Here is a 14,906-nt window from a genome sequence, read left to right on the forward strand (position 1 = left end):
CTGTAAACACTGCATCCGATTATGTCCCATGTTGCTTAGTTGGTCGAGAATTGTGGAACGCCTCACCTGAAAGGAAACTTTCCTGTGGTCAACTCCAAACCACTTTATTACATTTGTTGCGTAGGATCTGAACCAAAAGAAACAACGTCTTAGACGAGAAACAGACAAGTTAAATATGAAATACTATCAGGGGAATTTTGAATGAACATATATTTATCTGTGGCCTGTAACCTCCCCCCCCCCCCCCCCCCGTGGTGCTGGCTAATGGGCTGGTCTGGTTTTGGCTCCCCTCGCAGGGCCCAGGGAGAAGCAGAATCCTGAGGTTTTAATGGAGGGCAGGCAGGCAGGATGCTTCAGGATCTTTTACACACATACACACACGCGCGCACATGCTCACACAAACACCTGCACAATGAAACCTAACACACATACTTACACAGATTTAGTCTCATGGTCTTCCACACTTGCACAGCCATTTTGGAGCACACTATTTCCATTTATCAAAAAGAAACCTACAGTACTGTGTTCACTTTGACGTGACACATGAAACTCTGTGACCATTGACCGTTGACGTCCGAGTCTTTCAATTCATTCCGTAATCACCGATGCCAATGATGGCTCTATTGGTAATCCACTGGAGCATGGCCTCTGCGTGAAAGCTGTACCCTTCAGTGCGCTGCATCACCCTGGCATTGTGGCACTGCCAACCCTTGACTCGTGGGCGTCTTTGGGTCATTGGTTTCCATTCATTTAGCCATGACAGGTCGTTAGTGAATGTCAGCATTTTGTTAATGATGTGATTTGATGTATTGTGTGTGTGAATGAATCACGTCATCTTTTGTCTCATGGCATCGTCGAGCTTCTGCCCACTGTGAGGTCCACACACATGCCAACACCTTAGCCAAATTTTGCCATCTGTGTCTTTGTCTGTGCCAGATGCCTGTTGGTTTTACCAGTCTCTTTTTATTACCCGTTGAGTGAATAGTTGGTGAATAGTGTCCATCATTGATGCGTGATGTTCTGGTCAAACTGATCCCCTGGGATAGAGAGTGTCCTTGTTTCCCATTGGAGCCCCACAGTGGGAGAAAGAGGTAGTGAATGACTCGATATCTGTCCTAATGTGGTTGCATTAGCGTTTTTTCAAAATCATCAGCATTGGCAGTTACTCAGTTACTCCAACTCTTACAAAAATTATGAACACAGATGAAAAGTCATAGCTTATTTTATTTATTTTTTATTTTACCTTTATTTTAGTCAGTTAAGAACAAAATCTTATTTTCAATGACGGCCTAGGAACAGTGGGTTAAACTGCCTGTTCAGGGGCAGAACAACAGATTTGTACCTTGTCAGCTCGGGGATTCGAACTTGCAACCTTTCGGTTACTAGTCTAACGCTCTAAACACTAGGCTACCCTGCCACCCTTATGACAAGGGCCCAGAGTTTTACCTGGTTCTGTAAAAACTCAGAGGCCTAAATATCTCTGTTTTTAATCCATTTCTGTAATTGTTTGAGTGTTATGGTAGTGATATAATACTCCTCATTTCTCTCTCTCTTTCCATCACTCTCCCTCCCCAGCCACGCGTCCCCCTGGCGGATGTCACACGGATGAGTTCCAGTGTCGTATGGACGGTCTGTGCATCCCTATGCGCTGGCGCTGCGACGGGGACACAGACTGCATGGACCTGAGCGATGAGAAGAACTGCGAAGGTGTCACACACATGTGTGACCCCGCCGTCAAGTTTGGTTGTAGAGACTCTGGTACGGAGACTGGGGGAATGGGGATGGTTGTGACACAGCAATAAGGAAGAAATTCTGGGAGTTTAAATGGAATGGGGGGGAAAGAATGGAAGATTTGCCTGTTGAAAAACATAAATGTAACAGTATTGAAATGGGTAGCTCAGAGTTATCTGGTGGAGATGGACTGGATTTGGTTGTAGAGACTCTGGTACGGAGACTGGGGGAATGGGGATGGTTGTGACACAGCAATAAGGAAGAAATTCTGGGAGTTTAAATGAAATGGGGGGGGAAAGAATGGAAGATTTGCCTGTTGAAAAACATAAATGTAACAGTATTGAAATGGGTAGCTCAGAGTTATCTGGTGGAGATGGACTGGATTTGGTTGTAGCTGTATTTTTGTTATTGTGGACTGTATCTGCCTGTAACGTCTGAACTTTTCCCTCTGACCTATCCCTAGCCCGCTGTATCAGTAAGGCCTGGGTGTGTGACGGGGACAGTGACTGTGAGGACAACTCAGACGAGGACAACTGTGAGGCGTTGGTGTGTAAGCTCTCCCACCATGTGTGTGCCAACGACTCCACCATCTGTCTGCCCGCTGAGAAGCTGTGTGACGGCACAGACGACTGCCCCGACGGCTCTGACGAGAAACTCTGTGGTAAGACCTGCTGCTACTAAAGACTGCATTACCCAGGATGCACCGGGCGGTAGGACAGGGATCCCACCGCTGACACCAACGTGCCAGAGTAAAACCGGGAATATTGCAAGTTGAGCTGTCGTGACTGTTTATGATGCCTGTTATGTCATTGTTGTGTATTCCGCATGAGAGAGAGCTCTAGAAGAGTGTTGTCCCATTGTTTTTGTTCAGTGTCACCTCCTCCCGTAACACCCATCCCTCTCTTTCCCTGCAGACCTGTGCTCGCTGGATAACGGCGACTGCAGCCATAACTGTACAGTAGCCCCCGGGGAGGGCGTGGTGTGTTCCTGCCCCCTGGGCATGGAGCTGGACTCCAACAACAAGACCTGTCAGATCCAGAGTTTCTGCGCCAAACACCTGAAGTGTAGCCAGCGCTGTGAGCAGGACAAGTTCAGTGTCAAGTGTTCCTGCTACGAGGGTTGGGAGCTGGAGCCTGATCAGGAGAACTGCAAGAGCACTGGTGAGGAGGGTGGGTTGGAGGAGACGGAGAGGGTGATGGGAGGCTTGGAGAAAAGAGGGAATGGAAGAGCAGGGGAGGTTAAAGGGTGGGAAACTGGGAAGGAGAGAAGAAGAGGGGGATATGGTGGTTGGGAGTGAAATGGAAGAGAACGGAGAGATTCTAAGGATTATGAGAATGAAAGACACTGGCACAGAGGGTGATGTGTGTCAACATGATGGATGTGGGGAGAGTCAAAGTGAGAGAGGGGATTGGGGTTTAGGATCCGCAAGGGAAGGAAAAGGAAACTACAGTACATTTCCAGGAAGTATTGTGGTTTTTGTTCAGGCGATAGAGAGAGCAAATGAGGTGAGTGAGTAGGAGAGAGAGGATGAGGCGTATTGGCAGGAAGCTGGGTGGTTTCAGTGGTTCCACCAAACTCTGACTGGGAGCTGATACCACCGCTCTGGACAATAAACAGAGGGTGGGAGAGGATAGGCGAGGAGGCAGGAGGCTAGAGGCGGTGTTCACATGAGGATGAGAAGAGAGCTGGAGGGGAGACAAGGGATTGAAGAACAGAAGGAGGAGAGGGAGAGCAGAAAATCGAAACGGGGACATGAGAATAGTTGGGGGGGCTTCTAGCTGTGAATGTAGGATACAGAGAAAGGGATAAGGAGATGAGTAGAGTAGAAGACTAACAACAAAGAAGAGGAGGTAGATTGAGGAAAGTTGGGGAACTTGTAAAGGGGAAAGGGAGGAGGGATAAATATAGAATAAGAGGAAGGGATAGGGAAAACTCAATCAATGTAATGGAAGAACACTGTTACCCACATACATACTCAAGGCTCTAACCTCCTCACAGAAACTAGCCACTGACTCAAATAAAGCTGCATATAATTCAGCCCTGCACCCACAGCGACAGTCTGAGTTACACACAAACACACACACACACACACACAACACAACCATTCATCACACTGTCTGTCGTCCGGAGATAACTCTCCTCCATTTAATACATACAGGCTTTTAATTACCAGGGATTAGACAGGGTTCCTAACTACGTTCCTCTTTCATTTAGCCACATAGCACTGTGTGTGCGTCACACTACCATGGTTGTATTCAGGTTCCTAACAGCCAACGACTAATGGGTCGCCACAGTATTGTTTAGTTACTGGATTTTAGTCATGACCAGGCAAACTGAAATAATGGAAGGCATTTACTGTTAAAGCTGTTCATTTCTACTTTGAATAAGTTGAAACCAGGACCCAACACCCTTATAATCAAGCCTTGGGAGGAAACATTCCTCAATTTACAGCTTTTTCTTACTACATTACCCAGGATGCACTGGGTGCAAAATAGATGCAGGGATCCCACCGCTGCCACCAACAGGCACCAGTACATCACAATGATTATGTAATCTCCTGTCTTCACCTCAGATCCCTTCAAGCCCTTCATCATCTTCTCCAACCGCCATGAGATCCGACGTATCGACCTGAACAAGGGAGAGTTCAGCGTGCTGGTGCCTGGCCTGAGGAACACCATCGCCCTGGACTTCCACCTCGCCGAGAATGCTCTCTACTGGACCGACGTGGTGGAGGACAAGATCTACCGTGGCAAACTGTCCGAGAACGGAGGTGAGTGTCTTTTACCACACACGCATAATGTATACAGACTCTGTCCTCATTCAGGTCCACTATCACATTCATGCACACTCACTATAGTGAAAGGTATGCTTTGGATTTCTCCACTTTTTACCTCTAGTTTGTGTATAGTCATTGAGACCAACAGCACACTTTGTCTTTAGTGGAGTACCCCAACTTCCATGATTTCCCAATTGCCTTCACAGTGGGGAATTCTGGGAATAGTAGTTGTACTGTGCTGTGCAGGCCTATAGCTGCTGAGGGGAAGCAGCTGGTAAATAACAAAGCAGATGGTCCAGCTCCACGCCGAAAGACAAAACAAATCAATCAAACCCACACTGTCACCTTCCAAACAGGCAAAGCCAATCAATCAAAACTAAACCGCTACCTTCAAAAATGCAAAACCAATCAATCAAACACAATCTATAGAGCAGAAGAGGCCCATTCATTACAGTGGGAAGCATAAGGAGTGTGTGTGTGTGTGTGTGTCTACTCCAGTCAGGATAATGACTAATAATTAGGTCGTTCTCTCTGATTAGGGACCTGTAATGGGAAAATGAATGGGTGAGAGAGGGGGGATGAAAAGAATAGTTTCTTCTCCTCGCTTCTTTTATTTTCACTGGCGCCTCACGTCATGTTGTTTGCTTAGGCTCAAACGGGAGTAGAATGTATCCTGTCAGTCGTAGGGAGAGTCGTGGCTGTGTAGGTGGCATTATTAGATACGCTGGGGCTGCATCGGCATTAGAAACTGTCGCTGTGTGATTGATGTTCATGGTACTGGTAAGACACTTTGACAACTTTTTAATGACAAAAATTGAATAGGTCTACAGAAAAGGGTAAACGATCACAGCAAAGCTTCACAATCTAATGAACCACAACCTCTCCCTCCTTCCCTGCTCCAGCTCTGACTAGTTTTGATGTGGTGATCCAGTATGGCCTGGCCACTCCAGAGGGTCTGGCGGTGGACTGGATAGCAGGGAACATCTACTGGGTGGAGAGTAACCTGGACCAGATAGAAGTGGCCAAGCTGGACGGAACCATGAGGACCACTCTGCTGGCTGGGGAGGTGGAGCACCCCCGGGCCATCGCCCTGGACCCCCGCTACGGGTGAGAACCAGCACACTGCTGGGGATGGGTTAGCCTGGTCCCAGATCTGTTGATGCTGTATTGCTAACTCCTATGTTGACAATGACCATAGGAGTTGGAAAGGCAGCACAAACCCATCTGGGACCAGGCTAGGAATGAGTATTCACACGGCTTAAAACTGAGTCTTGATTTCAGTCATTGGTTTTTGTTTTATTGGGTTTACTGGACCATCCTTATTTCTGTAGGATTCTGTTTTGGACGGACTGGGATGCCAGTATGCCAAGGATCGAGGCAGCTTCCATGAGTGGCGAGGGAAGGAGGACCATCCATAAGGAGACAGGAAATGGGGGCTGGCCCAACGGACTCACTGTAGACTACCTGGAGCTACGCATCCTGTGGATCGACGCCAGGTCAGAGAGAGGACATACAGTGTATATATATATATATATACACACACACACACACACACACACACACACACACACACACACACACATATATATATATATATATATATATATATATATATATATATATATATATATATATATATATATATATATACATACATATATACATGCATGCATGCATACAAACATGCATACAAAGGCTGTCATAAGTCACTGTATTGTGTTGTCTTCCATCCATCCTCCAGGTCTGATGCTATTTACTCAGCCAAATACGATGGTTCCGGCCTGATCGAGGTGCTGAGGGGACACGAATACCTGTCGCACCCATTCGCAGTCACTATGTACGGGGGAGAGGTTTACTGGACGGACTGGAGGACCAACACGCTGGCCAAGGCTAATAAGTGGACCGGTAACAACGTAACCGTGGTCCAGAGAACCAACACACAACCTTTTGACCTGCAGGTCTACCATCCTTCCAGACAGCCCCAAGGTAAGACACACACACACACACACACACACACACACACACACACACACCTGCTAACAAACTTGGTGTTTAAAAGAGGTTAGCTACTTTGAATTGACAGTGTCCCGAGTCAGTGGCCACTTTGATTGACAGCTTCTCTAAGTCCATGTGTCATTCAGGAGGGTAGTGGCATCTGGCCTCCCCTGTCACAACCGCTCACCTCAAAATGGCCATGCTCAGAAAACCATCCATTTATGGATGAGACAGATAGGCCTGCTGCCTGAGTGGTAAGAGCTGTTTTATATGCACATACTGGATGATTGTAATTGATATTTTCCTCCCTCCTTCCCTTTCTTTCTCTCGTCCCCTCGCTTATCCTTTCCTCACATTTTCCTTCTCTCTTTCTCATTCCATTTCGCCCTCTTATCGCTTCTCTACCAATTCCTTTCCCCCTCTCATTCGCTCTCCCTCCCCTTCTCTTCTCATGTCTTTCTCTACCACCCTCCATTTTCCTTGTGCTTACGCTCTACCTCTTTCTCTCTTTACCACTGTCTCTATCCCCGCTCTCTCGCTCTTTTTCTCCACAGCTCCTAATCCGTGTGCAGCTAACAATGGCACAGGTCCCTGTTCTCACCTGTGTCTCATCAACTACAACCAGACCTTCTCCTGTGCCTGCCCTCATCTCATGAAGCTGGGAGCCGACAAACACGCTTGCTATGGTAAACACACCTTAAGACGCGCACGTACACACATACAATCAATCGAACACCTGGAACAGGTGGACAAACAAAACCGCTGCTCCTACAGACACACACACACACACACACACACGTCTCTTCCACCCCCCCCCCCCCCCCCCCCCACACACACACACACTCTTCCTCCTCCCCTGAGCTGGCAGATTGTCTCCTTCTCTGTGCTTGGCTTGGCAGAGAGGTGGAGTTGCTGAGAATGACACAGTGGGATTCATGGTGTGTGTGTGATGATTCAGAGACGGGTCTCTTCTCCAGTACCCACGTACAGAGGTTTATTCTAACCACAGGGGGTCTAGAGGGAACAAACATCCCTCATGAGTGGGATCACCCCCCCCCATTGGCTTTGTGTCACAGTCCACAAACAGTCAGGATTATCTCCTGGATTCTGTCACTTGTGACGCCAAGAGAGTTTGAGGGGTTTAGGCCTTGTCTCTAAAGTGAAAGGGTGTGTGTGGGCGCGTCTGTGTATGCGCGTGTTTTGTATTCAGGGGAGCAGTTTCTATTATCTGTGGCGTAAAGGAATGGAGAGGCCCACTGTTTAAAGCTGGCATCAGCCACAACTCTCCCTCATTCACTACCTAGAGTATACACACATGCCTGGGCTATCTGATCTAGACAGGCTGAGAAGAGCCAAGTACAATCAGTTAACATACACGCCTCACTCCTGACTGCTTGTTATTGTGGGAGATTGTATTAAGTGGACTCTTAAGTGGCAAAGACATTTCACACACATACTCGCTAGCACGCGCGCTCGCACACACACTCCATCACAATTGAACCCCTTTTCTTCCAGTCAGTCCCTGCTGTATGTCCGTTCGATCGAATAGAAGCCGTACATACTCACCATAACTCCCCAAACCCACCCCTCCCTAACTCCCCTCTCCTCCCTCCTTAATATGTCATGTCCTTCTCTCCCTCTCCAGAGTCCCGTCAGTTCCTGCTGTATGCCCGTCAGATCGAGATCAGGGGAGTGGACATAGACAACCCCTACTATAACTACATCATCTCCTTCACCGTGCCAGACATAGACAACGTGACCGTGGTGGACTATGATGCCGTGGAGCACCGGATCTACTGGTCAGACGTCCGAACCCAGACCATCAAGAGAGCCTTCATCAACGGCACCGGAGTGGAGACCGTGGTGTCTGCTGGTAGGGAATTTACTGTGGGAATATCTACCCTGCTTTGGTTGAAATAGTCAAATAGCTAGTTTATACAGAATGAGTCAATCAATGAGTCCAACAATCTGTCATTTAATTAGTTTAGCATTGAGGGGTAGTTAATTCCAATTAGAAACCTACATATTTGTGGGTCTCCTTGTTCGAAGACCTCGTACAGGGTAGGGAAACGCATGTCATTTAATGAACATTTTATATTTTTGCGTTGTCTCTTGGATAACTTTGTCTTTCCCTAGACCTGCCCAACGCCCATGGTCTGGCAGTAGACTGGGTGTCTAGGAACCTGTTCTGGACCAGCTATGATGCCAATAAGAAGCAGATCAATGTGGCCAGACTGGATGGATCCTTTAAGAACGCTGTCATCCAGGGCCTGGATAAACCTCACTGTCTGGTGCTGCACCCCATACTGGGGTAAGTAGAACAGACACACAGACATGATAAAGCTGTTTCACTGAGATCAATGCAGCGTTAAGAAATGGCTGTCAGACACCCTACTGCTTTCACCTCTAACACACATACATGCATACACACACACACACACACACACACATATATGCATACACACACACTCACACACAGAGACCGTCTGACTGTCAGGCAGGCTTCCCACAGCTAGAAGTCTGCCATGATAGGCAGGGTAGTTTAGATCGTGGCTGACCTCTAGCAGCCAGCTCTCCCGCTCTAGAAGGGACTCCAATTCCTCTCTCATCTCTCCCTTTTCATCTATCCCTTGTTATCTCTCTCTCTCTCCCTTTCCTCTTTCTCAACAGATGGCTTCTGTGCTGAAAGCCATACATTATTTACACACTGTCACACACTGGCCGATCTCGGTGTCTCAATTTTTTTTTTTCTCTCTCTCTCTCTCTCTCTCTCGCCTCAATTTACTTCCCTCTCAAACTTTTTTTTCTGTTTTTCTCTCTTTCTCTGTCTTGGTCTTTAAAGAGACAAAAGCTCAGCAGGCATACATCCGCTCCTAAGATCACTAACAGACATTTCTTGTTTGTGTTTTTATCTCTGAGTGTGTGTGTGTGTGTGAGTAAGAGTGCTCTTCTTTGTCTGAGTGTGTTTGTGAGTATGTGTGGGGCGGATGCGGAGGGGATATTATCTTTGAGAATGCCTCTGCCTTTTTTGTCCTTTCTCTGTTTTCTGAGAGACTTACTTAAGCTGAGGAATGTTTCCGATCTGGGCTTAGCTGCTGGCATGGGGGAAAAACCAGAAGCAGATGCTGAAGCTGTCTCCTCTTTCCCACACACACACACACACACACACACACACACACACACACACTGCTTATAATGAGTCCAGGAGAGGAGGGGGCTGGGAAAGGGGGGATAAGGGGAGAGACTGGGATGTTTAAATTGTTTGCAGGAACTGTATTCAAACGCATGATACCTAAACAAATGCAGGGTGTGGTGGAAGTGGGGGGGGGGGGTTAAGTACCTCCTTGATTGAAATAGAGTGACACACATGCTAAAGCAATCACAAATGCACATGAATCGCCCTATATTGTTTTAGGCAGGCATCACATCCAAGTGTGTGTGTGTGCTGTCTTTGATTGCATAAATTTTTCTTGTTTTTTACAATAAACAGAAACATAAATAGACAAAAGCAATAGACAAAAGGTTTTGATAAAGTACAACTGGAATTGATATACTGTATACAATGAAAGTATTCAGACCATTTGACTTTTTCCACATTTTGTTACGTTACAGCCTTATTCTAAAATGGATTCAATAGTTCCCCCCCCCCCCTAATGAATCTACACACAATACCCCATAATGACAAAGCAAAACCAGGTTTAGAAATTTGTGCAAATTTAAAATAAAACACAACTGAAATATGACATGAATATAAGTATTCAGGCCCTTGTACTTTGTTGAAGATCCTTTGGCAGTGATTACAGCCTCGAGTCTTCTGGGTATGACGCTACAAGCTTGGCACACCTGTATTTGGGGAATTTCTCCCATTCTTATTTGTAGATCCTCTCAAGCTCTGTCGGGTTGGATAGGGAGTGTCGCTGCACAGCTATATTCAGGTCTCTACAGAGATGTTCGATCGGGTTCAAGTCCGGGCTCTGGCTGGGCCACTCAAGGACATTCAGAGACTTGTCCTGAAGCCACTCCTGTGCTGTCTTGGCTGTGGGCTTAGGGTCATTGTCCTGTTGGAAGGTGAACCTTCACCCCAGTCTGAGATCCTGAGCACTCTGGAGCAGGTTTTTATCAAGGATCGCACTTTTTGGCAAATGTATTAAAAATTTAAAACGGATACCTTATTTACTTAAGTATGCAGACCCTTCACTATGAGACTTGAAATTGAGCTCATGTGCATCCTGTTTCCATTGATCATCCTTGATGTTTCTACAACTTGATTGGAGTCCACCTGTGGTAAATTCAATTGATTGGACATGATTTGGAAAGGCGCACACACCTGTCTATATAAGGTCCCACAGTTGACCGTGCGTGTCAGAGCGAAAACCAAGCCATGAGGTTGAAGGAATTGTCTGTAGAGCTCCGTGACAGGATTGTGTCGAGGCACATATCTGGGGAATTGTACCAAAACATTTCTGCAGCATTGAAGGTCCCCAATAACAGTGGCCTCATCATTCTTAAATGGAAGAAGTTTGGAAACACCAAGACTTTTCCTAGAGCTGGCCACCCGGCCAAACTGAGCAATCGGGGGAGAAGGGCCTTGGTCAGGGATGTGACCAAGAACCTGATGGTCACTGACAGAGCTCCTCTGTGGAGAATTTTCCAGAAGAACAACCATCTTTTCAGCACTCCACCAATCAGGCCTTTATGGTAATGGTAAGACGGAAGCCACATCTCAATAAAAGGCATGTGACGGCCCGCTTGGAGTTTGCCAAAAGGCACAAACAAGATTCTCTGGTCTGATGAAACCAATATTGAACTATTTGGTCTTAATGCCAAGCGTCACATCTGGAGAAACCTGGCACCATCCCTATGCTGAATCATGGTGGTGGCAGCATCAGTCTGTGGGGATGTTTTTCAGTGGCAGGAACTGGGAGACTAGTCAGGATCGAGGGAAAGATGAACGGAGCAAAGTACAGAGATTGTTGATGAAAACCTGCTCCAGAAAGCTCAGGACCTCAGACTGGGGTGAAGGTTCACCTTCCAACAGGACAATGACCCTAAGCACACAGCCAAGACAATGCAAGAGTGGCTTGAGGTCAATGAATGTCTCTGAATGTTCTTGAGTGGCCCAGCCAGAGCCCGGACTTGACCCCGATCTTACATCTCTGGAGAGACCTGAAAATAGCTGTGCAGCGACACTCTCCATCTAACCTGACAGAGATCGAAAGGATCTACAGAGAAGAGTTGGAGAAAGTCCCCAAATACAGGTGTGCCACGCTTGTAGGGTCATACCCAGAAGACTCGATGCTGTATTCGCTGCCAAACATTAAAATGATAAATAATTTGATTCTTCCATTTTCTTAACGTTGGAGTATCATTTGACTTCCTGTATTTAAGTAATAGCTTCTTCAAAATAAGTGACGGAAATAATATTGTCCAACCCATTGGGTATCTCCCCGCACCCTCATATGCCATGTCTTGAAATATGCAGTTAGACAAATTAAAAGTACATTTACATTGAAAAACTGACAACTAACTTTTTAACTCCGCCCATAACTTTTTGACTTCATAGCACTCCCAGAAGGCATGAATTATTGAGTCATTCTTAGTTTTACACTTAAGACATAACTCTGCCGTTGTGCTGTAGAATTTGTGAATGTTGTCGCTTGTATATTACATCCTATACATTAGTTTCTACTTGATTTAGTGTACAACTGTAATTTTGTTCGTTATTTTCCAAAACTCCCTTCATCTTGTGCCAATATCAGTTATTTTTAAGTCTTGGTTCCAATAGTTAATATTTTTTCTAAGAGATTGTCAGTCGGATAGGCTCTCTGCAAGGTTTTGTATATCTTATCATCTGATTATATTATTCTGACTGAAATAGGATTCCCTCAACATTGCTCTGATGTCCAAAAGCTTACACGTCAAAATGTGATACATTTGAAAATGTCTACATTGGTCAGTCCAAAATGTATTTTTCATTCTGTCATGGAAATACTTGTTTGTCCTGTTACCACATCATTTACAGTTTCTATGTTTCTAGTTTTCCATGTGGGCCAATTCATTTGTGAATTCTGATTGCATGTGTTTCTGTACGTGTTTTTTTTAATGAGTTTGTCTGTTTCAGCCCAATTTTGTGTGTAGCCTACATATGCCTCTGTGAGGGAGAGGGAGGGAGAGAGAGAGAATTTCTGAATTTCAGCGAAAGAGAAGCCATTTATGGGGCATTAAATTTGAATGCAGTGAATCTCAATTGCTGCAGGACTCTACACTAGCCAATCCCCACTGACATGTTTTCTGCTTGGCCTAACCCAATCAACATCCACACACAGTATTCTAAGCTAGCCTTTACCCTGCAATAAAAAATGGCTCCTGTACTTTATCCCAATGAAAGATGCTGCTGTTAAAACACAGGGCACGTTTTTACATAGATTGTAAACTAGATGTATAACTACATACATTTACATCTGTCAAGGAGATGTTCAGTAGATAAATATTCCATATGGGACCTCCACATGTGTAGCTGTTGATGGTTTTGCTAGTTTTAAACAATTCCTTTCTCACTTATAAAAAAATAAGTATGAGCGTTGTGATGGGTGTTGTCTAATTGTGTGTGAAAACCGAATAAATCGTTTTCACAAATAGTTTTAATGGTAACACACTGTTAGGCGCTCTCCAGGCTAATGAACGGCAGGTCGTGTCACTTCTAGTGATTTCAGTAGCATGATGTATTGATATTCTGTCTCTCTCTCTGTGTTCCAGGAAGCTGTACTGGACAGATGGAGACAACATCAGCATGGCAAACACAGACGGCAGCAACCGCAGTGTCCTCTTCACCAATCAGAAAGGCCCAGTGGGTGAGTGGCTCTAGGGAAAAAATAGTGCACTATATTTAAGGAATAAATTGCAATTTGGGATACATCCATAATGTTCCTCCCTGTCTGTCTCCAGGTCTGTCCATAGACTTTGACACAGAGCAGTTGTACTGGGTCAGCTCAGGGAACAGCACCATCAGCCGCTGTAAGCTGGATGGTTCAGGTCTGGAGGTTCTGGAGGGGGTCAAGGGCAAACTGACCAAGGCCACAGCTCTGGCCATCATGGGTATGTAACTTGGCTCCACTCTCTCTAGGACTGTACATTCTGACTCCTATCTGCCTTTAGCTTTCTGTCCCGAACAGTTTGAGTACTCAGAAATGGAGCTACAGTAGGTCTCAACATCGGTTCTTTGAGTGATCATAGTATGAGTACGATGGGTCATTTTGATTGGCCCACTTGTGTGAAGAGATTAAATGATGTCATTTTGTGATTGGCTGTTGTGTGTAGGGGAGAAGCTATGGTGGGCGGACCAGGGGACTGACCAGATAGGAACCTGTGACAAGCGTGACGGAGGGAACTGGAAGGTCCTGAGAAACAGCACCTCAGCTATGATGCACTTGAAGATCTACAACGAGACCGTGCAGAAAGGTGTTTGTGTGTGTCTATGTGTGAGAGTGTACATTATGTTTGGGCAGCATGGTAGCTATAGATTAGAAATTACCATTTTAATCTATGTGAGCATGTTTGTTTGTGTTTTTGTGTGTTGTGTTTCCAGGCACCAATCTGTGCAGTAATAGCAATGGAGACTGTTCCCAGCTGTGCCTGCCCACCTCCCCCACCACACGAGCCTGCATGTGTACCGCTGGATACAGCCTCAGGAGTGGACAACAGTCCTGCGAGGGTGAGACACACACCGGGAACATTTTGTTTGGATCTTTATTCTGATATTTGAAAGGTCATAGATGCCTGGTCTTTCAGTCATGGAAACAAAACATTACCTCAGTTTTTAGTCAAACAAACAAACACAAGCTACATTTGGATGTGCTATATTTAATATAATAAACTCAGCAAAAAAAGAAATGTCCCTTTTTCAGGACCCTGTCTTTCAAAGATAATTTGTACAAATCCAAATAACTTCACAGATCTTCATTGTAAAGGATTTAAACACTTTTTCCCATGCTTGTTCAATGAACCATAAACAATTAATGAACATGCACCTGTGGAACGGTCGTTAAGACTCTAACAGCTTACAGACGGTAGGCAATTAAGGTCACGTTATGAATACTTAGGACACTAAAGAGGCCTTTCTACTGACTCTGAAAAACACAGAAAGAAAGATGCCCAGGGTCCCTGCACATCTGCGTGAACGTGCCTTAGGCATGCTGCAAGGAGGCATGAGGACTGCAGATGGGGCCAGGGCAAGAAATTGCAATGTCCGTACTGTGAGATGCCTAAGACAGCACTACAGGGAGACAGGTCGGATTCGCGTTTATTGTCGAAGGAATGAGCGTTACAACGAGGCCTGTATTCTGGAGCGGGATCGATTTGGAGGTGGAGGGCCTGTCATGGTCTGGGGTGGTGTGTCACAGCATCA

At 45.8% G+C, this 14,906-nt stretch overlaps 1 protein-coding gene across 6 annotated transcripts in view; it reads left to right on the forward strand.

Annotated features, from left to right (window-relative positions):
- Window positions 1-14,906, forward strand: part of LOC110494239 (low-density lipoprotein receptor-related protein 1) — a 178,186-nt gene that overhangs the window by 117,239 nt on the left and 46,041 nt on the right. For all 6 annotated transcript variants that reach the window (XM_036950321.1, XM_036950323.1, XM_036950324.1 and 3 more), the window contains exons 21-34: window positions 1,576-1,758; window positions 2,195-2,392; window positions 2,646-2,891; window positions 4,304-4,501; window positions 5,410-5,614; window positions 5,839-6,003; window positions 6,249-6,493; window positions 7,057-7,188; window positions 8,148-8,375; window positions 8,639-8,813; window positions 13,259-13,353; window positions 13,448-13,597; window positions 13,820-13,960; window positions 14,088-14,213. In XM_036950321.1, the coding sequence (XP_036806216.1) occupies window positions 1,576-1,758; window positions 2,195-2,392; window positions 2,646-2,891; window positions 4,304-4,501; window positions 5,410-5,614; window positions 5,839-6,003; window positions 6,249-6,493; window positions 7,057-7,188; window positions 8,148-8,375; window positions 8,639-8,813; window positions 13,259-13,353; window positions 13,448-13,597; window positions 13,820-13,960; window positions 14,088-14,213 (2,487 nt within the window). The remainder of the gene's footprint in view (window positions 1-1,575; window positions 1,759-2,194; window positions 2,393-2,645; window positions 2,892-4,303; window positions 4,502-5,409; window positions 5,615-5,838; window positions 6,004-6,248; window positions 6,494-7,056; window positions 7,189-8,147; window positions 8,376-8,638; window positions 8,814-13,258; window positions 13,354-13,447; window positions 13,598-13,819; window positions 13,961-14,087; window positions 14,214-14,906) is intronic.

This window comes from Oncorhynchus mykiss, chromosome 17 (genome assembly GCF_013265735.2).
Source record: "Oncorhynchus mykiss isolate Arlee chromosome 17, USDA_OmykA_1.1, whole genome shotgun sequence".
Lineage (NCBI taxonomy): Eukaryota > Metazoa > Chordata > Actinopteri > Salmoniformes > Salmonidae > Oncorhynchus > Oncorhynchus mykiss.